This window comes from Penicillium lagena (genome assembly GCF_028827675.1).
Source record: "Penicillium lagena strain IBT 129212 chromosome Unknown utg000003l_segment0_segment0, whole genome shotgun sequence".
NCBI classification, from domain to species: Eukaryota; Fungi; Ascomycota; class Eurotiomycetes; order Eurotiales; family Aspergillaceae; genus Penicillium; species Penicillium lagena.
In genome coordinates this window covers 59,116-84,265 of record NW_026623224.1, presented here as the reverse complement: position 1 = coordinate 84,265, position 25,150 = coordinate 59,116, and the positions used below count along the sequence as shown (strand labels likewise).

The window sequence follows — 25,150 nt, the reverse complement described above, 5'->3', positions numbered from 1 at the left end:
CAGGACGCTTTGTCTATGTGTTGTGTCGGCTCTTAACTGAAGCGATCCGCAGTTTCTGGCAAGCCTTTGAGCTAGGCCAACGACTGTTTCACGAACCCTCATTTCCCAGCAGTGGGTCTTGGACGCCGCCAGTAAAGATCTGACGATGTCTTCCTGCGAGGGACTTGAAAGTCTTCGTATTGAGAAGTAATTCAGCATGCTTCCAAATCGCCATTAGCCAGGTCTCTCGTCCATCGGGCCATCCAGTCGAAACATACAACATCTGCAAGTCCCTGGTAAACTTGTCTCCTAGGGAGTTGGATATTCCTATGAGTTCAAACGTTTGAGACGGAGAGTGACGTATGGGATTGATCTGTATTTCGCTATAATACCCGCCTGAGGGCTTTTCTGGATTGCGGGCTTCGTGGTGGGCTCTTGTCGACGGTGCCGTTGAAAGTAATTTGGATCGTCTATGAGACCTTCCACCACAAGAGTGTTTATACCTGTAGGTCTTGCGGCAGATCTGGCATTTCTGCACAAACCTAAGTTCGCGAATCATCAAGATTGTTGTCAGACCAATGCAATGTCGCGAGGGAAAAAAATGTTTAGCAGCCAATGTTGTCATATGAAACGTGCAGCCAACCCCTAGCTTTTTCCGGTCGGGTATACGTTTCACCGAGCGCTGCGCCATGAGGTCCCGTAAGCCACAGTTTCTCAAAAGTAGCCAGGTCCTGACCCACGCTTCGCCCGACAACTTGAGGCTTGGGGAGAGGAGACCAATACTTTCGAAATTATCCAGAAGACACTCTAAAAGACCCCAAAAGAAAAGGAAATATCGTTTTAGGATGAAGATATATATGACCTCACCGATACACACATTTTGTAGTCACGATATTTATGTTGGCATTTGAAATTTCTATCACCCTTTAGAACATCCTAACAAGCCATTTCACCACATCCTCCAGGAATTATGTAGGTGACACGCCATAACTGGTTTGTGCGACTCGCAAAAGTGGTGAGAGTGTATCGGCAGCATACATAGAATAAAGTCAGTATGAACGGACGGTCATCAGATTCGCTAAAAACCCTCTACCAAGGTCTTTATGCAGAAACATCAACGTCATCTTCTTTTAAGTGTTTCATAATTCTGCCCATGCTCTCCTGTTCCTCATCAACGAGTCTCTCTCCGGAATATTCTGTGACGAGCCCAACGGCACACCGTGTCTCATCATTCTCAGGAGATCTACAAGCATTGATACGCGAAGCAACGCCGGACCCATAGTCTACTATACTCTGGTTCATGGACTTGACCTTGAATGAAGCACGCCAAATAATGGGGCTTTGCTTTGAGAATGTGATAAAGATGGGTCTATTGGAGAGAGGATATTGGAACACAGAGTAAGGAATATGCGTATTGAAATGTAGTGGCGCACAGGTATGGTGTGTGGCCGCTTAAATGGTCACTGTAACCGCAGTACAAAAATTTCCGCGGAACGACAAAGCTGGCGATGCAAGGGCCAATTGTTCTGACCTAGAGGTTCTTCGGATCATATATATGCGGGTTTTTCGCACCGTGGGCCATGTCCCATAACTATTGAAGCATCCAATCGATTATTTTAACTCATCTTCAAATTTAAAGTGTCATGACTTTAGTAAGCTTCACAACAGAGGCGCTTGAGGGCTTGTGTACTTAAGAGCAGCTGGACCTCTTGGATTCCATCGATACGCTCCGATCGCAAGACATCAGCCACTATTCTTCGGAGATGCGAAGACAAGCGATGGGTACCAAAAGCGTATCCGTGCAGTCATTCAAAATTTGAATCAGGAATCTACGGAAAAAATCTCCCACCGCAGCCATTTTTGCCATGTCCTTGAAAGTGAAGACCAAAGATCGGTCTCCAAAACCCAAGTGCTTCTAACAAGAAAAGAATACGTTCGGCAAATCGGAACGCTTCTCGAAAGGACAAGGGGTCGAGAGTTACCTGGTACTTTTAATCCTCTTATCATTAAGGATCTATTTCGAGAACCATGCGGCCCGTGGGAAAACATAACACACAGCCATATTACTGCGGCATGGATGGCTCCAAGAGAGTTTCTTCAACATGCAGTGTTGCAGTGCTCTATGTAGAAGATGAAGCTACCTCAGAAACTCTGTTCGAAAAGGTGATTTTGCCAGCTTTGGGACATTTACGGCATGCATTGGAGAAGGGAAGCGAAGAGCTCCTTATGCCGCATCGACAAGGCCATCCCATCATCTACAATCACTACTTCACTGTAATATTTCAAAAAATACGTGCTGATCGCCAAAAAGAATCATTCCGCAAAGCTCTTCAATCATTTTTTGGTGTTGATAGTCTTTGAACTTCCCAGCCTGTGCTGCAAGCTGTCGATCTTTAAAGGCTTTTCAACCTCTTCTTAAGACTACGATACCAGATATGACACGTTTTGCGTCCGAGGAGGCACTTGACTGCATGCTTGCTTACTACAAGGTATGTCATTTCGAACTACATTGTTTTCTAATCATCTGATTAATATGTGTAATGGCAAACCTAGGTTGCACTCAAGCGTTTTGTTCAAAGAAAGGGTTTGACGATCCTACGGAGCATGGCGCATAAGCCCGACCAGTGAACCAAATTCCTTGATCAATTGATCAACTTATGACGGCCATCTTGACATCTGTCAAATTGTTTTTTGATACCTCAGTCCAGTACCTGGCTGAACTAATCATTCGAGCGTTAGTGTGCGTGGTGTCTTCAATATACTAGAAGCCTTCATATCATGTGAAGAATTTTCCCATGCGAGCCGTTTGCGGTGCAGACACGCACTCCAGGAATGAATCTAATACCCAAATCAATAATTTAACACACATTTGAGGGAATTAGATATCGGCGAGGGTACTCTAATTTTGTGCTAAAGTCTGTTCGTTCACTAAGCACTCTTTGTGACCGCAGATTCACCTTTCTGTACGATGGGAAATTCACTCTGGGAAGCATCTGAAGTGAGTGAAAGTTGAGGGGCAGTGGCTCTGGGTATGGGACGGCGCTTATGTTCATCAACGCCACCTCAAAAATACCCGCTGCCGAACTCAAGCTAAAACGCCGGCTTCTGAGTGGCTTAACCTCTCGTTTTGACCTTGCAAACTGCTGGAGGATCACAAGGATAGTACTCGGTAGCCTAGCCATCGTCTTCTTGCCCATTCCTATAAGGCTTCTCCCTTTTGAAATCCCAGACCTGAACGAAGACAGAAGTAGGATCCAAACAACCTTGGAACGTTTCTTGCTAATTCTATGACCCCTTTTAAATGCCGATGCGCTACCCGTAAGCTTACAATAACGGTACAACGGGCATCCAGACCAGGATTTGGGCCAAGGCACATCTCGTTATCTTTGCAAGAACAAGCATCAGGAACAATGACGCGCGCTTTCGCAGTCCCTCTATGGTGCCAACGATGCGTCCCCGCTTCCATTCGCCTTTTACCCTATTTCAAAACACGCATTCCATGACCTGCAGCGTCTAGCGCCAGCTTTGCATGGTCCCGATTACTGACACCCAGTACCAGCCCACCAACGCATGTCCTTTCTGAAACGACGTGAGGCTCAAGGCTCATCACGATACGTTGTGGTGCAATATCACGGTACGCTGGTACAGCCTCATGGCTGATTGCTTTCAAAGGTCTGTAGATAAATTGAAACGTCTGCCAAAACCCGTGGGGGCTCACTTGAGTCTCACGCATAAGTCTCCTTTCTCCTTTTTTATCTGCATCGTCACTATGTCGATTTTGAGTGAAGCTCCACACCCTTCAAGTCCCCTCAAGAGGTCTCGCCGTCTTTACGGGGATGAGTATTATGTGGCAAGTGCCTATCAAGACCATGCAGAAGATTGTTCACAATGCGTGAATCCTTTTCGAAATCGGTTGTGCGAGCAGGGCCGTTGTCTGGCGCGTGACTTGACCAGTTACTTATGCAGAGACAATGGCCGCATCTTTGCCATGCGCAACCACTGCCACGGCAAAAACCGCGAGGTCAATCTTCCAAGAGAATTTGACACAGTCCATTGGCTCCTGGCTGCTGTTGAAGATGGCATGTGTCTTCATCCTCCATGCGCAACAATGCACGGTTTCTCAAGCCCACGCTCCCATGCTCAAGTGAAAATCATCGAACGACGACCACAAAGTCAAGAACCAAGAAGATGGGTGATTAGACTTCCTTGTCTGTTTGGAAAGAAGAGAATCACCTTGGAAAGATGATATTACTCGAAAGGGCTGCATTATGAATGGTTGGGTTGACCATGAGCATGGAATGCAGGGCCGAGGCTGGCTCTCGAGGAAGGACTGCTGAGATGAATAGGGGCTGGTAGAGAGAGGGTGGCTTTTGACGTCTCCATATGATATTATAGCTAAGTAACTCAATGGATCTGCGTGCAAGTTGGACGAATTCCAGCTGTAAGAACACATTTTCATTATCGCTCTGGCATTGTCTAATTTAAAGGCCTTCGCGACTTGCAAATGGCTCTGGCAATGACCCTATGCACTCTTCTCGTACTAGCATGACAGACGTCCACCCATACTTCTCTGACGACTCCGTGTCGATCTCACTATGCCCCATCAGCTCTTCGATGACTGGGCAGTTACCTCGTCTTGCAGCGCACACCAGCGATACACTGCCGTCGTGGTCTTGTGAGTTCCCATTTACCTCGGCGCAATTTGCGAGAATACCGACGATATCCCCATGCCCCATCACCCCGGCTCGCAAAAGGTTTGCCCACATCACAGTCAATTGAGTCGACCTCAACATCCAGATGCCTCAGCAGTAGTTCGATCACATTGAACCTGTCCTCGCTCAGCCGCTAACGTCAGGGGCGTCACTTCGAACTTGTTTCGTGAATGGCTTAAATATCGTCTCGCTGATGTAAACTCTTTAACTGCGATCTCGTTGCCTTCTTCGGCGGTGTCTTCGATGTTGTGTTGTCCTTTACGTTCATGTCGCCGGTATGTTTTAACAGAACTAAATGGAAAGTAGCCGTGTGGCCTAGTTCGCTGTCAGAGCCAGGGGAGTCACTCCGTGGAATTTCGAGCAGTTGATCTCCGACCCTGATCAGGCGAGAAGGAGCTTTGTCAAAAGCAGCTCACCGCGTTTCGCGGTCCATGCTAAAAGTGAGTCACCATTGTGGTCGAGATCCGCAACATCTTCTGCGCCAATTTCAGTTACGATAGAGTGGAGAATGCGCGAGTCTGAAATCAGAGTGCAAGGCGGGAGAACCCATATCAAATACTGATCGGAATTCCGGACTCTCAGGATTGAAGTTCATAACACTGGATAATCGATTGGTGACCAGTCTCTTAGCCCCGTAGTGCACTCAGTCAATCCGAGGGTCCGTAATAAATTGTAATTTATGAAAGGGGCCGGTTAGAGGTTCTATGGTAGCGAGGGCGCACTAATGCGAGGAGAGCGAAGTCATGTTACTAGGGCTTAATAGTTTGACACGTAACGGGAGTAAGGCCCTGCGATTCGCGCTCAAGCCCTCTGTACTCACTGGAAATCACTAGTGTCAGACTAGGAGGCACAGTCTTTGACTGAAGGTCGCGCCGAACCGGACTAGCGTGGCGCAGTTGCATTCATTAGCGCCTTCGGAGCCTCATCGACCACTGACTATGGTCCCATAGTGCTCGGTTCTATTGAGCTGCGGGCGAGTGGGCCGTAAGCTATTTTCGGCCTTTCCACAGAGGTTGAACAATATGGTTTAGAATCTCTTCTTGCTTATGATGGTGTCCGCGAAGGCTTTTAGAAGCCCGCCAGGCTTTCGTAAAATTCTAGCTAAATTACGCGCCTCACAACACGGAAAGGGGGCTGACATCTCGTGCGGGGTAGCTTATCATAAACGAGGCACAGTGGCCCCATATGTAAGCATGCCCTACCGTGCCCTGCCCGGCAAAGCCTCAAAGTTAGTCGCGTATCACAAGCATACACCGCGTTCCCACACACACCTCCCTGAACTGCAAGCCCGACAAGCGAGCTCATTCATTGGCCTGTTATGCTAAGACACGTAGCAGCAACCACTCTGACTCTCCTTAACCAACATTCATCGTCGGGTCGTCTTCGATCATCTGCTGTCAAAATCTAGGCGTACGACAGTCCCACATGGACGTGTAATTCACGAAGAAATAAATCGCTGATTCAGATAAATCTGGGAATACCCGACAATTAGAGGGCTCACTAACTAGTAAATGACTAATACATAATAGGAAATATTGGTGAGGGGTAAAATCCCTGTATGTGATCTGTAGGAATTCCAATTCTTGACATCTGCCTTAACATAGGTATTGGAATGTATGTTCCCTTTGTGTATTCAGACGAGATTTATATATTCTAATTCTCTGAAGCCCGATATGCCTTGTGGCACCACCGAGGACCGGCAGGGATTTCCAATATGAACCTTGGACAGGTTGGGCAAAAGGGAGAAACAGATGGGAGGCGTGTTGATGGCTATGTGCCACAACAATATAATATGGTATATGTCCTTTCTTATTCATGCTTTCTCAGTAGCAGCGAAAGAACTACCCACGCAGATTATTGACTGGTCTATCTCCCACACAGTTCCCAAGCTTCGATTCACTACCCCCGCATTTTGCAGCGATCTACCTTGATCACGACGACAAGCTTCAGGTGGAGGTGTCGCCCTCAATGGCCGGTTGTGGCGGTGCCATTTTCACTCCGCACGTGGCTGGCCGCTTTATAGAAATGGCGTTCACTAATACTCAAGCAAGCATGCCGTTCATTTCCTGTGAGCAAGTAACTTGGACACGATTGACTTGGCGATAGATTAACATGTTGGCAGGTCAACACCGGACTTTCCCTTCCTCAGTGGGCAAACACGATGTTGGGTGGATGCATACTCATGAGACCAGATCTGCTGAACTAGTATATTGCGAGTGGCAGAACCCTTCTAGTCAACAACAGCAACACTACCGGGAGCGGGCCGATATAATAAGATGTCGATCGAAGTCTGCGTCACGGTCACTCACTCCTCCATTAGGGCGAACGATCCTTCGAGTCGGTAACAGGGACCTGCTGCGTCGATACTATGAAAGGGCCTTTGAAGATTTTCAACAGTTGAACTGCCGAGTTATCGCCAAATCATATATCAGGCTTATCGAGCCGCAAAAACAGGTGCATTACCCTTATAATGGGAGGAAAGTCATCTCCGGTGTTTCGCAATGCATCGACCCTGAGTTCACCAAGCCCGGATGGTGGCCCGTCGAAGTGATACACCGGGAACCAGACCACCTGCTCAAGCGTGGTAAGTAAAGTTTGCCATCTTTCGGATGAAAGCTCATTGGCGGCAATATAATTAAGACCGACTTCGACTTCTTGTCCATCTGCTATGTGAACTTAAAGATACCTATGGAGTTACCTCTGCCAAGCTTCACAAGGCTAGTCAGGACGTACGCCAGCAAGTTACGCCAACAAGCCGGCTACAAATTTTGGATGAGATTCATTTCGTGCGACAGATGGAAGAGCGGTTCCTGGACGGACATATCGGTCTGCCAATATGTGTCATGGCGTGGAAGTCAATGTACTGATTGAATATAGATGCAAATACCCTTCTCCAGGTGACTCAGACCCACATTTCTGAGGATACCTATCAAGAGCACGAGTTCCTTCCCGGAAACCAGGCGTCGATATGGATGGGAAATGCTCAAATTGATTCGCACAGCGATGGGTCCTATTTCTGGACTGTCCATGGGTCTACTCGAAATTGAATGCGTAGATCAGTCGCTGGTGTTCGTTGAGCGATGCCAAGTGATTGGCTGTTTTGCGTCCTATTTCTTGGTCGCCTTGGTGTGTAGGTGCATCAACGTAAATGAGAGTGTTCCTCAGCGCGAAATGATTAGGGATCAAGTTTCCATTACGCTACACCGACTTGGCCGAGCGATTTCACATTATTATACTTTTGACCAATTATTCGTCCTAGGAGTAATGTCAAACCAAAGATCAAGGGCGGTGTGGGCCGTTAGCAGGGACTGCCGCATCTCTACATATTTCAGCTCGTGCGCCCTTCTGAACATGCTGAGGGTGTATACTTGTCGTTGACAGATGCAAACAATCAAACACTGAATTACCTTGAGATAAAGCGCCACATGAAAGCGAACAAAGTATCCGAAGAGAGGGGGCTTCTTCACCTGATTTGCAGCATATATTTTGCGAAGATCCCCGGAATTCCCCCGACTCCAACGGTTGAGCCAACAATCTGGACGTGTATACGATAGTAAAAAAGTCAATATATAGATGCCCTTTTAACCTATTCTCATGGCAATTTTGCAGATTCGCTGTAGCGATTATGATCATTCGCAAGCTTTAATCTAACAGATACACCCTATCACTTTGACTGTCATGAGATATTAGCTGCAGAGGAGTCTCTCCCGCGGAATTCTCGACCGCGAGATTTGCTCCCCTCTCGACCAGAAGTCGTACAGGATAGATCGAAATCAGTTTCACCAATATATACTCTCTAATTCTTTCTCGAACCCTAGCTCGAAACACGCTATTTTGTATCTGGCTTAGCTTTGTTTCGTAGATCGTATCGTGTCGAAAACTATTATCTCGTGAGTTTGGGTTTGGTAAATAACGTGAAATACTAGTACCATTAATAGTTCTATCTTGTCGCCCTTCATAGCTTGCTCTGTAACCTCTTCCACCTCCTCACTCTTGGAAACGACGTTCGCCAAAGTGATGAGGTCAAGCTCTTTCGCTTAACAGGAATCTACACAACTTACAATGGCAAGATCGTTCTGAGATCTTAGCGAATGAATGAGAATATGAGATATTCAACTTTTTATTCTATCTGCGCATTCATCCTAGCTCGTCCGTTTCCCATTCGAAAATGTTCGAGAAGTACTCATAACTCGAATGGTTCAGCTCTAATATTTTATTATGCTTGGCTACGCAAATTCTCAGCAAACTAATGGCATCGGCATGACGCCCTAAAGACTTCCAGGTGAAAGCGAGATTAGCCATGCTCGTCAGCGTATCGAGATGGTCCAACATCGAGCTTCGTCTTGCAGGTCTCCCTGACCAGCACCTCTAGCTGCTCCGCCTTTTCCCACCTGCCTAGCTTCCTGTACGTCGATACCAGGTTGGCCATACTCGTTAGCGTGTTGGGATGGTCCTCACCGAGCTTCGTTCTTGCGAGTCTCCAACACTTCCACGTCGAGCTGCTCGGCCTCTTCCCACCGGCCCTGGTTCCGGTACGTTGAAGCCAGGTTGGCCATAATCGTCAGCGTATCGGGATGGTCCTCGCCGAGCTTCGTCTTGCTCGTCTCCATCACCTGCACCTGGAGCTGCTCAGCCTCGTCCCACCGTCCTAGCTTCCCGTACGTCCACGCCACGTCGGCTATACTCGATAGCGTGTCAGGATGGTCCTCGCCAAGCTTCTTCTTGCGAGTCTCCATGACCTGAACCTCGAGCTGCTCAGCCTCGTCCCACCGGCCCTGCTCCCCGTACGTCGATGCCAGGTTGGCCATACTCGTCAGCGTAGAAGGATGGTTCTCGCCGAGCTTCGTCTTGCGAGTCTCCATCACCTGCACCTCGAGCTGCTCGGCCTCTTTCCACCGGCCCTGTTTCCGGTACGTTGAAGCCAGGTTGGCCATACTCGTGAGCGTAGAGGGATGGTCCTCGCCGAGCTTCGTCTTGCTCGCCTCCATCACCTGCACCTCGAGCTGCTCGGCCTCTTCTAACCGGCCCTGGTTTCCGTACGTTAACGCCAAGTTCGCCATACTAATCAGCGTGTGGGGATGGTCCTCTCCAAGCTGCATCTTGCTCATCTCCATTACTTGCACCTGAAGTTGCTCAGCCTCTTCCCACCGACCCTGGATCCGGTATGTCGATGCCAGGTTGTCCATATCAATCAGCGTGTCGGGATGGTCCTCGCCGAGCTGCGTCTTGCGAGTCTCCATTACTTGCACCTGAAGCTGCTCAGCCTCTTTCCACCGGCCTTGGAGGTGGTACGTTAAAGCCAAGTTCGCCATGAAATCCACCGTGTGAGGATGGCCCTCGCCGAGCCTCGCCTTGCAATTCTCCATTACTTGCACCTGAAGCTGCTCGGCCTCTTCCCACCGGCCCTGGTTCCGGTACGTCGATGCCAGGTTGTGCATACTAGTCAGCGTAGCTGGATGGTCCTCGCCAAACATAGTCTTGCGTTTCTCCACAACTTGCACCTGAAGTTGCTCAGACTCTGCCCACCGGCCTTGGTCGTAGTACGTCGATGCCAGGTTGGCCATACTAGTCAGCATGTGGGGATGGCCCTCGCCAAGCTGCGTCTTGTGAGTCTCCAACACCTCTACCAGGAGATGTTCGGCCTCTTTCCACCGGCCCTGGTTGCCGTACGTTAAGGCCAAATTCGCCATACTAATCACCGTTTGAGGATGGTCTTCTCCAAGCTTCGTCTTGCTCATCTCCATTACTTGCACCTGAAGTTGCTCGGACTCTTCCCACCGGCCCTGGTCGCGGTACGTCGATGCTAGGTTGGCTATACTCGACAGCGTGCCGGGATGGTCCTCGCCGAGCTTCGCTTTGAGATTCTCCACTACTTGCACATGAAGTTCCTCAGACTCTTCCCACCGGCCCTGGTCGCGGTACGTCCATGCTAGGTTGGCTATACTCAACAGCGTGTCGGGATGGGCCTCGCCGAGCTTCATCTTGCTCAACTCCATTGCTTGCAGCTGAAGTTGCTCGGCCTCTTTCCACCTGCCCTGGTCGCTGTACGTCGATGCTAAGTTGACCATAGCAATCAGCGTGTGGGGATGGCCCTCGCCGAGCTTTGCCTTGCGATTATCTATTACTTGCACCAAAAGCTGCTCGGCCTCTTCCCACCGGCCCTGGTTCCGGTACGTCAATGCTAGGTGGGCCATGCTAATCAGCGTGTGGGGATGGCCCTCGCCGAGCTTCGTCTTGTGAGTCTCCAACACCTCTACCTGAAGTTGCTCAGCCTCTGCCCACCGGCCTTGGTTGCAGTACGTTGATGCCAAGTTCGCCATATAAATCACCGTGTGAGGATGGTCCTCTCCAAACTTCGTCTTGCTCGTCTCCATCACCTGCACCTCGAGCTGCTCGGCCTCTTCCCACCGACCCTGGTTCCGGTACGTTGAAGCCAGGTTGGCCATACTCGTGAGCGTAGAGGGATGGTCCTCGCCGAGCTTCGTCTTGCTCGCCTCCATCACCTGCACCTCGAGCTGCTCGGCCTCTTCCCACCGTCCTTCGAGCCAATATCCTTTCGCCAACATCGCAGTGCTATCAAGGGCTTCTTGATGTTCTTCGCCTAATATTTTTATCCTTTGCTCTCTTGATTTTGATGCCATTTCTCTTACGTCTGCGATGTTACCACACTCGGACGCGTACCATGCACCTCTATAGAGCAATGTAGCCCATCGTTGTAGACACTCATGTGATGCTGGCCGTTGTGACATTGCAGATTTGACATGGGGAAACAGTGACCTACATCTCTCCCAGTTTTTGTAGTCGCCGGTAGGAAACTTTCCAAATAGGTTGCTAATGAATTTCTCCCGCCATTGGACGATTTGTCCATGAGATCTTAACCACGCATGCGTAGTCAGTTGCACTAGCCGGTGCATAGTAAAGAAAGTGCTGTTCTCACTGATAGATATAAATGAATAATTCCTCAGCGTCATAATATCATCTTCGAAATCAGGGCCTACATCGGAATCAGAGGTCTCCCCTTCACTAGAGTCGTTTAAAGGCTCTGAATTTGATGTGTAATTGGCCTTCGGTTGGAGGCGTATAAGGCTCTCTGGTATTCCTTGCCGATCGAAAAAGCTCATGAGAGAAAGTAACTCGGCTGCAGATGGCTTTGTGTGGCGTATATAATCGAAAGATATTTGCCAAGTCACCAAAATCGAATTCTTTGCTTCCCAATCCCGGTAGAGATGGCCTGCCTCTTTTTTCAGAAGCTTTATCGCTTCACGGTCGCTCCTTAGGAAGTCTCCCAGATATTCTGATACCGAATAGCGAGGCGCCCGATTTCGAATATAGCTAGCGGCTTGTGTGATCGCTAGCGGCATAAACTCTAACGCGTTCACTAACTGTCGACTCTCTTGGCTCTCCCCTGGTTGTTCAAGCTTTCTTTGAAGGAGTTCTAGCGCCTCGGACTGTTCCATCGGCTTAACTTCAATAAGGCCCTTGTGATCGACCAGTTTCAATGCAATTTCTCTGGTCCGACTCGTGATAATGATAGATCCATTGTGGCTTCTAGGGACGTATTCAAGTAGAGGCTTTGTAGAGGCGTTCGTCGGGCCTTTCGCTAGATCTCCTCTACCTGCCGTCGGAAGCGAGCAAAGGAACTTATCGTCATCGACATTATCAAGGATGCAAACCCATTTCCCTATCTTCTCATCCTGGAGCCAGTTCTCAACCAGTTTGAATATATTAACCTGAGGGTCCTGACGACCCGGGATTTTTACCTGGTCCGCGATATCCCGGAAACTTTGCTCGAACCGGGCTTCGTTACTCGCATGAACCCAGAAAACCCATGTTGCCGGCGATTTTGATCGGATCTGATAGGAATATTCGATGGCAAGTTGCGATTTCCTTCGGATTGTGAGTAACAAATCGCGCAATGGCCGCTTTACACTCACCCGACACCGCCGAGGCCGACCAGCGCTATTCTCGACCCTGGTACTGAGCTTTTCTCGTGAATATAATCAAGTAGTCTAGTACGGCAAACAAAGTCTGGATCGCGCGTGAATGGGACAGTCGATAAAGGGCTAGGAGGAGTTTCCGGTCGCTCTAGAGTGGAAAGCGTCTATTAGTCAGTCGGACTTGCTTGTCTGGTTGTTCTGACTTACCCTGAGGCAGGTGGAATTCTGCATTGATCGAGCCACGGTTTTCTCCGACCTGGAGCCCCTGATTTTTGCGGCCGAATGATATCGACGTCATGATCGAAGAATCGCACGTGGGTTGTATTTTATACGAAGGTTGTCTGACTCTCAGCGGAAGGAGGGGCACGTCCTTGGCTTCGTCAGGTGACTGCACAGCGCTAAGACAGGTGATCCAAATAGCGGGCAACCCGAAATGAGCTTTCTGTTGGCAATGCTAGGTGGTATTAACAAGGAATCGGATCGGCCCGAGCCAGAAAACCCAGATCAAGCGTAACACGCGATAACCGGACAGGTCCCACCCGCTCTTCCCGTCCGATAAGAGCACGATGACATTGTAACCGCATTTAGAGACTCTGCGGCTAGTTTTAGATGTATAATATCAGCGGTTCAGCGTCGCTTCTTGGTCTTTGCTCATGTCGAGCTCGCACAAGATGTTTCAGGACTTGCAACCGCCAATCTTTGAGGTCCGCAAATTTGAGATGGGCCACCAGATCCTAGGAACTTCGAGACTGTCAAGTCACGTGCAATTCCTAATACCTAGCCCCCCCAGACCCTTCGCCCAAAATTATTTCACCTGCTCACTGAGCGGAGGGGTAAGCAGGAGTGTGCAGGTGAGTTCGCTCCCCATTCCCCAGAGGGAGAAAATTCGAGTTCTGGCCATTCTGGCTGCCTGGCCAGGCAGATCCCCTCTTGTTTGCCTTGTTTGCATGGTCGATGTTCTAGAAGCCCTTGAGGCAGTACTAGCTTAATACGGAGGCTATTTTTGTGATGTTCTTTACAGACGTACTAGAATACTGCCAAGAAAAGGGGTCAGGGGCAGAGTAACTGTGATAGGTATAGTGTGTTTCAAAAGAGGGTTAGAGAAAGAATCTCTGTGAGTAAGTGGTGAAACTGATTTCGATCCATCCTGTATAATCTCGCAGTTTCTTCGCCAGACAGCCCAGTGAAGAGGTGTATTGCCATCCCTGTCAGCATAAACTGCCTTAGGGTCAGCTCCATTATCAATGAGCAGTTGTACCATGTCCAAATTGCCGTTTACCACTGCCCAATGCAACGCACTTTCCCCTGATTTATTTGCTGTTTGGACGTCCGCGCCGATTTGTATCAACCATAACGCAACAAAAGTATGGTCTTCCTGGACAGCGAGAAGAAGGACAGTACATCCATCATTGTCAGCTAGGGAAAAATTGGCCCCTTTCTCACAAAGAAGCCGAACCGCGGTGTCATTGCCATCTTCGACTGCCAGATGAAGTGCTGTCCTGCCATACTCGTCCTGCACATCGACGCAGGCTCCCATTTTGAGCAAAATTCCCATAATAGTCGTTTCTTCCCAGTAGACGGCTGCCATTAGAGCAGTCACCCCATGATCGTTACGAGCTTCAAGTAATTCGCGGGAATTAAAGACGAGGCATTCGACGATACTCTGATTGCCCATAGAAACTGCAACATGTAAGATCGACAGGCCCCTGTTCCGGACAGAAAGATTGATAAATGGTTGTTGTATTAAGTAAAGAGCCAGATCGTCATCCCTGTGGAGCAAAGCTTTAAAGAGTTTGTTTCCAGCAAGAGATGGATTGAGTAAATTGAAATTACTTCTGTTTGTCTGACTGAGAGCCGCTTGGTCAATGTGGTCCAAATTTGTGGTGACGGGAAAGAGAATTTCGGGCGGGGACCAAGACATGGCCAGGAGAATGAACAAAAGGGCCAAATATTCTGTAAACAAAATGGGATACACTCCGGTTTATAGCGTATATGCGTGAAACCTTTAGCTTTAGCGTAATATTTAGTTGGACTCTTAACCACGATCCACTAGGCTGGGCACGGATTCGTATTTTAGTCTAGTAGAGAAATGAACTTATTTGGCGACATGCGGGCTACTCCAGTAACTCTTTGGCTAATCTGAATGACGTTCTGGTAAAGTGTTCGCGCTTCAGAAATCATGGAATCACAAACTCAGCCAGTCAAGATTTACGCGTTGCCGCTTACAGGGCCCGTGCGTAACGGCTATACACCACTAAGATTTAATACAAGAGCAAACTCATGAAATCCTTCATATTTTCAATCCCTAAGAGCTAAAGATACGGAGAGTGATACAGATGAGAGCGGATGAAGCGAGATCCCATCAGCCCTCATAGGCAGGCTGCCTGTCAAGCTTCAGTTTCTCAACGTCGGGCCAAAGAAATCCAACGACCGGAGTCTGTGTGATTGGACAGAGGGAAAGACAGATCAAGAGGAACGGACCAGGACCACTGTCGCATCCTACTATACCGGGAAAGAGCCCTTCTTTTCTATTATATGAAAATATAGTTTAAAACTTGATATACCTTCATTGTATACTTTCACTATGGAAGAAATTCACCGTTAGCAACGTCTCGAGTGAAGTAGGTGATGGCGAGAGCGAAGTAGCCCCCTGACGCGTTTGTCCACAGCCAGCGGCTCTTCTATGTAACCACAGGGCAAGCTCCGTCCCAGAGTGGGACCAGCGAAATCCTATCAGGCACAGTGGCACCCCTAATGTCTCGGCGCTACAGACTCTGCTTAGCTTACTTTTGCAGTTCATTTAAGACTCTTTCTGTTCTAGTGCCTTGTTCTCTAGGAAGCTCGTCAAAGCTAGCTGATGTCAAATTTGCATACTTGCCCCTCAAATCTTTTGACCCATTCCTCCCCCTCTGTTCGTTGGTCCCGAGTACCCACTTCTATTCTATCATTTCGTTCAGCCGAGTTATTCGTTTACAATGGTGAGGGTCCCTGCTGCTTTCGTTCAGTGTGGGCTTCCGACCCAAACTCGGTGGCTTTGGGATGACAGCAAGACAAAAAGAGAAGTAGAATACGAGGGATTTGATCACTCACGCAACCTGGTAGAAGTGGTGCGGTAGACAGCACCACTGGCGCAGCCATCACGTGCCATACTAAAGTGCAACTGGTTCAACAGAAATCCGCACTGTGATTTCCACAGGACCGCGTTATAAGGGCATCCTCATTAGCGTATTTTGTCTGCAGCTTGTTGCTTTACATGTGCCTCAACATGTAACATTGACAGGGTTAGAAGCGAGGGGAACATCGGGTCTCGGTTGTACCTGAGCGGGGTTTTCGGCCCCACCAACCGCCGGTCCGAATGCCCACTTCGATCTCAACAAGAACAGACGCCAAACACTCACACTTACATAGGCTCCTGACCTCTATGTGCTCCCAGGGAGACCACTTTCCCCAGGATTGAAGAGGGATATTCCTCTCATAAGTAGGTAAAGCCCCGTAGGTATTTCCCAGGTAAGGGCTGGCTCAGGGATATTCGTTTTGCGCTGCACCGTAATCTTACTTTCAGCGGCAACGTGGGTAAAGTGAGGATAGACTGTGCCGCAGGTTTGGCCAGACCAATGAAGTTCGAAGCTGCGGTCAAAAAAAGAGAGTTTCCTCCAATGGACGGCTTGCCTCTTGGGTGTCAACAGTGGCCGAATAGAAACTATTGCGCATCGCGCGACACATGCCAGGATAAAACGAGACAATGCAAGTATTACGGATGGGTAGCCATTGGGAGCGGACTGAGCGCATTATGCCTCGGATTTCCCCTTATATCTGATCACCAATGAACGGATAGCGTATTTGCTGCTAGGTGAACAGTTCTAAGAAAATCAAAACGCGACTATGAACAGTCTTTTCCCAGAGCTTATTCATTGCTTCCTGATAGATGAAGAATATATATTTCTCTATTTTTCCTTGTGCAACAAGCCTGAGTAGCCGTTACTTCCGGCAGCAGGTACGCTTCCTCTTTATGGTAGCTCTTGAAATGCACGCGGCCCACAAGAACGGTCCACATTCCGTGGTCCCCGGTGGCGTGAATCACCAACGGCGCTTCCACAGCTGGAATCATTGGACAAAGTTGGACTCATTTATGCAGGTGATACCAAGCATCCACATTTGCTCCCTGAGAATGAGGGTCCGAAGAGTCAACCAAAGTACGTACCAAGGCGGTCGTCGAAGGGCAGTGGGTCGATTAAATTACGGTGACCTCGTAGCTCAAGGAACTCCCACAGTAAAGGTGCGAAAGCACGCAACCGCAAAAATCTGAAAGAATGCGTCGCTACGACCTGCCACTAATCGGCAAGGATCATGAGTCTCCTGTTAGAGCGACCGGTCAGAGTGACGAACATCTCGCCTTGTCTGCCAGCGCATGAGCGACCGCAATCACGGCATAAAGACAGGGAAAGTTACGCTAAAGATTACGCTTCTCTCAGCGGAATGAGAGTCGTCATCGTTGTGTCAAGCTAGGGCGCGCGGTTGTGACATGATCGCTAGAGTCTGTTCGCCGGTGCCGCAGAGCTAGCGGAAACTAAGCCTTCCGCTGCCCTTAGCATCCGAGTCAGAAAACCCCCAAAACATTGCACCGTCCCCTCACGAGTAACCAGGAAGGTTATTCGGTTCGACTCGGCCCCTAAGACCTCCGTGTGCTAGCAAGGCTTGTCCACAAGACAAATTCCCGAGCGACCTTTCACAAACACTTTTCTTATTGTCCCCTCTCTTGTGTGGTAATTTGTGATACACGAACCGCCAGCCCATGGATGCTGAAGATAATGAGTTTGCCAAGCGCCTTAAAGAGCTCGAGGAGAAGGTGTTACATTCTTGGGTTCGAGAAGATGACTAGAAGCGCGGGTGCTGATAAATGAGATGAATAGGTCGCAAAGCTGGAGACAAAGGAGAATGAAGAAAGACAACCAGAGGATATCCCCGTGTTCCAAGAATTGATCGATATACTCGAAACAGCTGCAAAGGAGGAATTGTGGACAATGGAGCAAATTGAGAACATTCGAGACTTGATTGAGGAGAAATTCGGGAATCTGACGGAATGAAGATGTGACCTTGAGGTAAGAACTGATAAATGAGTAGTTGGACTGTGAGGCTAACATTAGTATTCGACAGTCGCCACCGCTGTTTGCCCATTCAATTGTTTGTTGAATGCATGCTGGCTCCCATGGTTTTGGGGCACATTAATATTGAAATATCTCTTGTTTTTGAACCTTGATGTGGGCTCTTTCCAGCAGATTCAAAGGTTTCCCCTCATCTTTGATCTAAATTCAAACCTCATTTTTAGTTTGCCTAGTACTACACAGAATCCAACGATTTCCCCGTCTATAATACGATTGTCGCCTTCATTCTTCCACTTTGCTAGATGATACGAAAGGGCATGTGATATACTTCGTATATACCTTTTCGCAAATCGGTATGCCGTTCTCCATAGCACAATGCCACGTATACTTTTCAGGCCAATCATTTAAGGGCAAGGGCTCTTAAAATACTGCAGATTGAACAAGGTGACGGCAGAAGACGGCCAAAAAAGGCCGTAATTGGCCCCGTTTTTGGCCGCCCATCCCATGGGACTCCCATTTCTTATCCGTGGACGGGAATAAGGCGGGGGGTGTAGGTTGATTTGGCATACAACTCTATTGAGAGCTATTCATAGTATAGAAGTCGTTACTCTCGCCAATATAATCAACAAAAAGCTAAATGCGAAGATCCTACTTCTGCACTGCAGAGAATTAGTTACACGGATGTGAGACTTCAGGAAGATTGAAGGGGAACCACAGGGGCTATAGTTTGGTCATTTACTTGTCGCAGCAAGATCAAGAAGATGGCTGATGGCAGAATGACAGCCAAAGACTACGCCCTCGACAATTGCGGAGATCAGGAGAAAACCATCTGCCGTGTTCGAGAGAACAGCTGGCCGTTCCAGAGTAATATTACCCAGTCAGAGCACTCACGAGAAAAACCAGATATTCGCTTTGCTACGTGTTTAGGGTGTTAGGGTGTTTATTTGTCTCAATTTTGAAGTATTTACGCCTGACAAGACGCGAGTGTATTTTCCATGGGGTCCAATGAATGCCAACCTTTTGCCGCCGTTGGTGCTTGAGGTTGCAGGAAGCAGATTTGCTCGGCTCTCAATTACCATGTTGTACATTTGAGGATAGCATTTGGGCCATCTGCTGACTATTCACTTAGAGCCATATTTGGAACGATAACTCCACAAAAGAGGATTCGAACGCGTTGGCCAAAGTCGCTGGCTGCCCAGGCTTGGGCCGTTATACCACCTTATTCAGCGATGTTCAAGACGTCTTCCGTGGACTAATGAGCACGCATAGCACGAAGCTAAGAGTGACGGTATGTGACCAACATGCATGTCAAGTTCTTATTGGTCATCTGGCCCCCGTAAGAATTCAAGTAGGACTAATCACCCAGATACAACTTCTAATCATCGCTTCCTCTGAAGGAGAAAGAACGAACTTCTTGACAATTGCCTACAACGCAAAATCTGACCAGGGTGAAATACTACCAACGAGTGGGTGGGCAATCATCGGATAAGCTCTCGTCTGATTACTCATATGATGTTCTCCCAGAATTTGAGAAGACAGAATGAGCGCAAAACTAAATCAATTGAAAGACCTAAGCTCTGAGCTTCAACAATCGTTACAAGCCGCACGCCTGCTCGCAATACCTGCCCTCCTCGCATTTCAAAGGCTTCGATCAGAAGAAGAGATGGTTGCTGATCTGAGTTTTTTAGCATCATCTATTGAAAGCCTTGGAACGCCGGACCCTGAATATCGAACCGTGAGGATTTTGAGGGATTGTGAATGTAAGATAAAATAAAATACTACAGAGATTGATGACTGACCAACCGTCATACAAAGCTGGTCGACTCCCAAAAGAAGCGGTGCATCTCGTTGAGGAAAGCTTGGAGCTCCCTGAAAAAGAATTCCGAGAAGCGCGGGAAGTTCTTGAGTCTGCCTCAACAGCTCGACAGTGGCTTCGTAATGAGTTGCGAAAATCTCAGTGGGCAATTGTGGTCGGTTTGATGTTGTCACGGTTAGAGAACTCTAGCTTCGCATCGGATTAGGCAAACAGAAGAGAATTATGAGTTTAGAATCTATCTACTGTATAAGCCTCTTCAATACCAGTTAAATGTCACTCCCGTTAAAGGGAAAGATTGCTTTGCTCTAGTACAGGTGGGATCCATCAGCTCTATAAATATCTTCAACCTTCAGGCCTTATACTAAACATCGCTTATGATACCTATCATATACCATCGTGGTTGGTTGAGGGTTTTTCTATCCGCCAGACCTTTGGCGTCAAGCCTTCTTGCTGTGTTATTAAGAAGCCCGGCTCATTTACCACACCGTTTTGGCGATCAACGCCGCAGAAAACATCGATTCGGCCGCTTCTTTCTGGTGGCCCTCACTTGTATAGCCGTAGAATGATTTTAGGGTCCACCCTTGCCTATAATATCACAAGAACGCCCCAAGAATGCCGCATAGCAAATCAAGCACTTAAAAACTTTTCGAAATGGACGCACCCAGTTCCTGAAACCTGCGTGATTGCGCCACGGGCGCCGTTATAAGCATCTTTGGCTTTTCTTACTTCTTCATCTTCCTACTCCAATTTCTGATTTTCCAATTTCCTTCATCTCAAGAGTCAATTCCAAATGCTCTAGCAGTGATCGCATTCAGTGCGGGCATCGCTCTGTGGTATTTGTGTGTCGTCTTTCACCATGTGTTCAGTGCATTCAACGACGAACACACGACAGGTAACCAGAATGCCATGTGGTTTGGGGGCCTATTCGTGATTTGGATCGCAGCCCTTCCCACGATTGTTTTTCTATTTCCAGCCCAACCCTTACTACAGCTTGGATACACATCGGCTTTTACAATAATCGCTATTGGAAATCTTCCTGGCAGTCTCTTCAGCGATCTGCACATAGAGACATCTTCCGGGAGGTTTTCTCTTCATTTCTTGTCTGTTGTCCTGTTGTCCTTGATGCCGACCATCCACGCAGTGGCAGAACCTGTTCATACACCTTCGCCATTGGCGACTGCTTTTGGTCAAATGGTGATAAGCATTCTCTTAGGGGGTGTTTTCTATCTTCTTCGACCTCTGGAGCGGGTTGGAATGGCCGGGAGCTGGCAACCTAGCCTCCACGGGATGCATTTGGTCTTAACATATAGCCTCGTGGCTTATTCCAAAGCGGTCCTCCAAGCGGCAGTCACTCACATGTTTTGATGTCGATATGTGAGCAGAATTTCCAATATCCACTGGACCGAGTTTTTCAACATCGAAGAGCTCGTGTAAGAGACGCTGCATAATCGTCGTCGATTTTGGGGAGAAAATGTTCGTGCACTTGACTGGACGAGCAATTTCTGTCTTCTGGACTTACGCGTACCTACAGTACTACATTAGCTGTCCATGTCAAAGGTGATGAGTGTTATTCTGTATTCAATTTACAGTCATTCTCGAAATCGCCTTGACCAATATACACTGAGAGACTCTTTCCCGGCCCCACCGCCAAGTCCTTAGCGCAGATCAATTATTGAGCGGGCCGCCTTAATTGAGGGGAGCTGTAAAATTGGCTTGGTAACTTACAGTACCAAGTGATGTGATATTACGCCGAACGTACGAAAACCACGTGGAATTCCATGGAACCCCGTAGAATGGAATCTCGTACCTTGCTTGCAGATTTCCCTCGTGAATATGCTCTCCGTTTTAGCCGCACGATAGATGCACCTTTGCTGGCCACACAATTGCGACCAGAGAAGAAGATGTTGTAGCTCCTAGCGATCGCTGGGCGGTTTCCTTCCCTTGAACCGTTAAATAGCTAACTAAGACTAGCTTAGGAGAAACCCGTTGTACTTTATCACCCGTTAATGAGAGAGGTTGAATTACTATAAGATCGTCGTTACAAAGTCAGATACTGTCGCAGTAATCCTCTTCTCCAACCCAAGCCCAACGCGCATGTACATCTGCTCCACCTGGTCCAGCCTGCCTTGGGCACGATATAGAATCTCAAGATTACTGATAGTGTCAAGGGTCGACGTGTGGTCCACTCCGAGCGCGAGAAAGCGCCCGTCTAGCGCCCGCTGGAGCATCTGCTCCGCCTGGTCTAGCTTGCCTTGAACACGATATAGGATCCCGAGATTATTGACAGTATTAAGGGTTGATGTGTGATCCCCTCCAAGCGCTTTCTCACGCCCAGCTAGTGCCTGCTGGTATATCTGCTCCGCCTGATTTAGTCTGCCTTGGGCACAATATAGCATCCCGAGATTGTTAACAGTGCGAAGGGTCGAAATATGATCCGCTCCGAGCGCTTTTACGCGCCCAGCTAGCGCCCGCTGGAGCATATGCTCTGCCTGGTCTAAATTTCCTTGGACGTGATATAGGATCCCGAGATTATTGACAGTCTCAAGGGTCGACGTGTGGTCCGCTCCAAGCGCTTTCTCCTTTCCAGCTAGCGCCCATTGGAGCATTTGCTCCGCCTGGACTAGGTTGCCTTGAACACGATATAGAATCCCAAGATTGTTGACGGTGCGAAGGGTTAACGTGTGGTCTGCTCCAAACGCTTTCTCGCGCCCGGCTAGCGCCCGCTGGTACATATGCTCCGCCTGGTCCAGCTTGCCTTGGACGCAATATATAATTCCGAGATTGTTGACTGTGTCAAGAGTTAAAATATGATCTGCTCCGAGTGCTTTCTCGCATCCAGTTAGTGCCTGGTGGAGTTTCTGCTCTGCCTGATCTAGCCTGCCTTGGAGACGATATAGAATCCCGATATTTTTGACTGTGCGAAGGGTTGACATGTGGTCCGCTCCGAGCGCTTTCTCGCGCCCGGCTAGCGCCCGCTGGTACATCTGCTCCGCCTGTTCTAGCCTGCCTTGGTTCCGATATAGAATCCCGAGATTGTTAACAGTCTCAAGGGTCGATGCGTGATCCGCTCCGAGTTCTTTCTCCTTCCCAGCTAGCGCACACTGGTACATCTTCTCGGCAGCAAGAAGTAGTACTTGGTCTCGAAGTAGGTTTGCAATTAGTGAAGCTTGGTCGAGTCGATGAGGCGCAATATTATATATGACGTCGTTCGTGCACAAGCGCTCTTGTATTAGCCTCGTGGCATGAGCAGCCAAGGCAGAGTAAGACAAATTTGCAAAGTCATCTGCCCTGTCATCTTTTATAGACGCAGAAATGCAGTCAAAAGCATACCAGTAATGGTTTGCGTCGATGTCCTTGTTGAGTGCTGCTAAAGTCCAGTCGTGCACACAGTTATGCATGCTCCATGAGCCTGACGTCTGGTGACTGTCTAGGAAAAAGTATTCGGCCAGGGCTCCCATCACTTCATTGAAATTCACGTCATCTGTGATTACTTCACGAAGCCACTCCGGAGAACTATCCGTGAGTCCAGCATAAAAAAGCCCATACCAAAGTATCTGGTTATCAAAGTAGGCGAGTAATTTCAGTGTTTTCGCCGCGTCCGGATCTTCCTTTTCTAAGCGAGAGTATGATAGATCCCAGGTTGTGTAGAGTGTACTGTCCTGATACTCCTGGAGCTGTAGGGGTCGGCGAGGGCTAATGTTCCAACGTTTCTCGTACTCTTGAAGGTAGCGTTCGAAAGTGAAGGTACTACGCCGAAGATATGTCCCGGCGGTGGCCAAAGCAAGAGGTAGACCCGCAAGTCGCTCTGCAAGGCGCATAGCATAAGGATCTAATGGTAATGGTTAGTGGTTTCTAAATGTGATTGGATGTACCATACCTGATTGAACATTCTCTCGTTTTGATCGGGTTTGTAGGATTGCGAGGCTATCTTCAACATTTTGAAAAGGCTTTATGTGAAGAGAGGTCCCGGAAACGTGATCTGGTCGTCGAGAGGTGACCACAATAGCCCCATGACAAGCAGGAGGGTAATAGTGGTCAATCCGAAACTGGGTAGGGTCATCGTAGTTATCAAAAATCAATAACCATCCGGTATTTTTGGGGTTACATAGCCACTGGTGTACACGTCTGACGATCTCTTTGTCCTCTAACCCTCCAGGTTCCTCAACATCGAAGATAAGGCTGGCTATTGATCGGAAACTGTCTTTCAATGCGGCCTCAGATACTGCGTTAAGCCAGAATACCGAGCTATAAGAACCACGGCCGGACTCTGCGTAGGCGATCGCAAGCTGAGTCTTGCCAATACCACCTATACCGCCGAGGACTAGGCGCCTTTGCTTTTGAGACTTGTGATCAGAGTGTAGAAGACTTGCGATCTCATTAAGCTCGTAGATGCGACCGACGAAGAGTTCAGAGGCGATGTAAGGCGTTTGACCAAGATAGATGCCAACGGGTCCGCGAAAACTGAAATCTTCCTTCTGCTTGAGGGTGACTATCAATAACGGTTAGCCGCGCTTCTGTAGTAGTTTTGTGTGGCAATTTTGGCTTAGAAAAAAGAAACCGAGGTTTTTGACAGAGATAGACATGGTTGTATTGGAAATAAGAACTAGTAATGTGGAATGTTTCGGTGAAACATAAGAAATCATCAAGGCAGGGATGCCGTTGACGGCTCCTAAATTGTGTCACGTAAACCCGGCTTCGGGTATGGTGCGGTCGACAAAATGTGCTATCTTGACGGCTGCTCCTTACCGGACTGGAAATGCTGAGTTCCGACATGAGCATTGTTGTTGATTTGCTGGCCACTGCCACTGTTGACATTGTTTGTCTGGGCCCCTCCACCGCTGTGGAACGTCAAAGCTGAATGCTCCTCCTCAGTGGTCGAGCTAGTGACAGATTCCATCTCTTTGAGGATATTTTTGAGCTTAGCATTGTCCTCTGCGGTAGCAGAATTCACTGCATGGTTGTTGACGAGGAGTTGGACGTCTTGAGTGAGCATAGCCATTAGCTCCTCGACTTTGCTTCCTTTTCCAAGTCTTCGAATGACTTTTGCGTATCGTTTCTCCCACGTATCCTTCTCGCCAGGTATGACCATCTCGAATATTTCTCTCAATTTTCGAGCCTTTTCGTTACAAGAATCAAGTACCTTCTCCAAAGCGTCATAGATATCGGAGGGCATAGAGTCACTGCCCGGTTTTAGGTCATTCTCGCACGCCTGAAGGATGTGAAGGATAACGGGCAGTCGGCGTCGAACAGATTCGAAAGTCTTAGATAACTTGATATCATTCCTGGCACTGTCGTAGACCTGAATCGAGGTATCGAGGAGGGCAACGATAGCAGAGATGCCGCCGATCACTTCTAGGCCCGACATCTTGAGGTAATATGGTTGTATGTGGTTGAGTAGAGATCTCAAAGAATCTGATGTAACGCACAGCGCGAGAGTAGCTACTAGGGGGAAAGAAGAAGGGGAGTCAAGCCTCAACATATAAAAGGTCCATTACGCATCTTTGATAGCGCGCGCGTATTTTCCTCTAGTTACTCTTTCACGAACCCTGCAAACACCAATCACCTTGGAGTCGGTAACACGCGGCAGAATTATGGCAACATCGA

General features: G+C 48.4%; 7 protein-coding genes across 7 annotated transcripts; 4 read left to right on the top strand and 3 right to left on the bottom strand.

Moving 5' to 3' along the window:
- Positions 1-4,460: 4,460 nt before the first annotated feature.
- Positions 4,461-4,772, bottom strand: N7510_005188 (ankyrin; the record flags this gene model as incomplete). Its single annotated transcript, XM_056977114.1, has 1 exon — positions 4,461-4,772. The coding sequence occupies one exon, from the start codon at positions 4,770-4,772 to the stop codon at positions 4,461-4,463; it is 312 nt and encodes a 103-aa protein (XP_056833146.1).
- Positions 4,773-6,405: 1,633 nt separating this feature from the next.
- On the top strand, positions 6,406-7,738 carry N7510_005187 (DUF2841 domain-containing protein; the record flags this gene model as incomplete). The annotated part of the gene is made up of 5 exons (XM_056977113.1): positions 6,406-6,486; positions 6,573-6,759; positions 6,814-7,275; positions 7,374-7,517; positions 7,569-7,738. 5 exons carry the CDS (start codon positions 6,406-6,408, stop codon positions 7,736-7,738), a joined length of 1,044 nt encoding a protein of 347 aa, XP_056833145.1.
- Positions 7,739-8,985: 1,247 nt separating this feature from the next.
- N7510_005186 (uncharacterized protein) lies at positions 8,986-12,926 on the bottom strand (the record flags this gene model as incomplete). Its single annotated transcript, XM_056977112.1, has 4 exons — positions 8,986-9,094; positions 9,150-12,578; positions 12,626-12,776; positions 12,836-12,926. The coding sequence occupies 4 exons, from the start codon at positions 12,924-12,926 to the stop codon at positions 8,986-8,988; spliced, it is 3,780 nt and encodes a 1,259-aa protein (XP_056833144.1).
- Positions 12,927-16,652: 3,726 nt separating this feature from the next.
- Positions 16,653-17,134, top strand: N7510_005185 (uncharacterized protein; the record flags this gene model as incomplete). The annotated part of the gene is made up of 2 exons (XM_056977111.1): positions 16,653-16,904; positions 16,994-17,134. 2 exons carry the CDS (start codon positions 16,653-16,655, stop codon positions 17,132-17,134), a joined length of 393 nt encoding a protein of 130 aa, XP_056833143.1.
- A 286-nt stretch (positions 17,135-17,420) lies between these two features.
- N7510_005184 (uncharacterized protein) lies at positions 17,421-17,712 on the top strand (the record flags this gene model as incomplete). Its single annotated transcript, XM_056977110.1, has 2 exons — positions 17,421-17,489; positions 17,539-17,712. 2 exons carry the CDS (start codon positions 17,421-17,423, stop codon positions 17,710-17,712), a joined length of 243 nt encoding a protein of 80 aa, XP_056833142.1.
- Positions 17,713-18,506: 794 nt separating this feature from the next.
- N7510_005183 (uncharacterized protein) lies at positions 18,507-19,751 on the top strand (the record flags this gene model as incomplete). Its single annotated transcript, XM_056977109.1, has 2 exons — positions 18,507-18,594; positions 19,546-19,751. The coding sequence occupies 2 exons, from the start codon at positions 18,507-18,509 to the stop codon at positions 19,749-19,751; spliced, it is 294 nt and encodes a 97-aa protein (XP_056833141.1).
- A 1,819-nt stretch (positions 19,752-21,570) lies between these two features.
- N7510_005182 (TPR repeat protein) lies at positions 21,571-24,911 on the bottom strand (the record flags this gene model as incomplete). Its single annotated transcript, XM_056977108.1, has 3 exons — positions 21,571-23,375; positions 23,424-24,035; positions 24,293-24,911. 3 exons carry the CDS (start codon positions 24,909-24,911, stop codon positions 21,571-21,573), a joined length of 3,036 nt encoding a protein of 1,011 aa, XP_056833140.1.
- Positions 24,912-25,150: the final 239 nt, after the last annotated feature.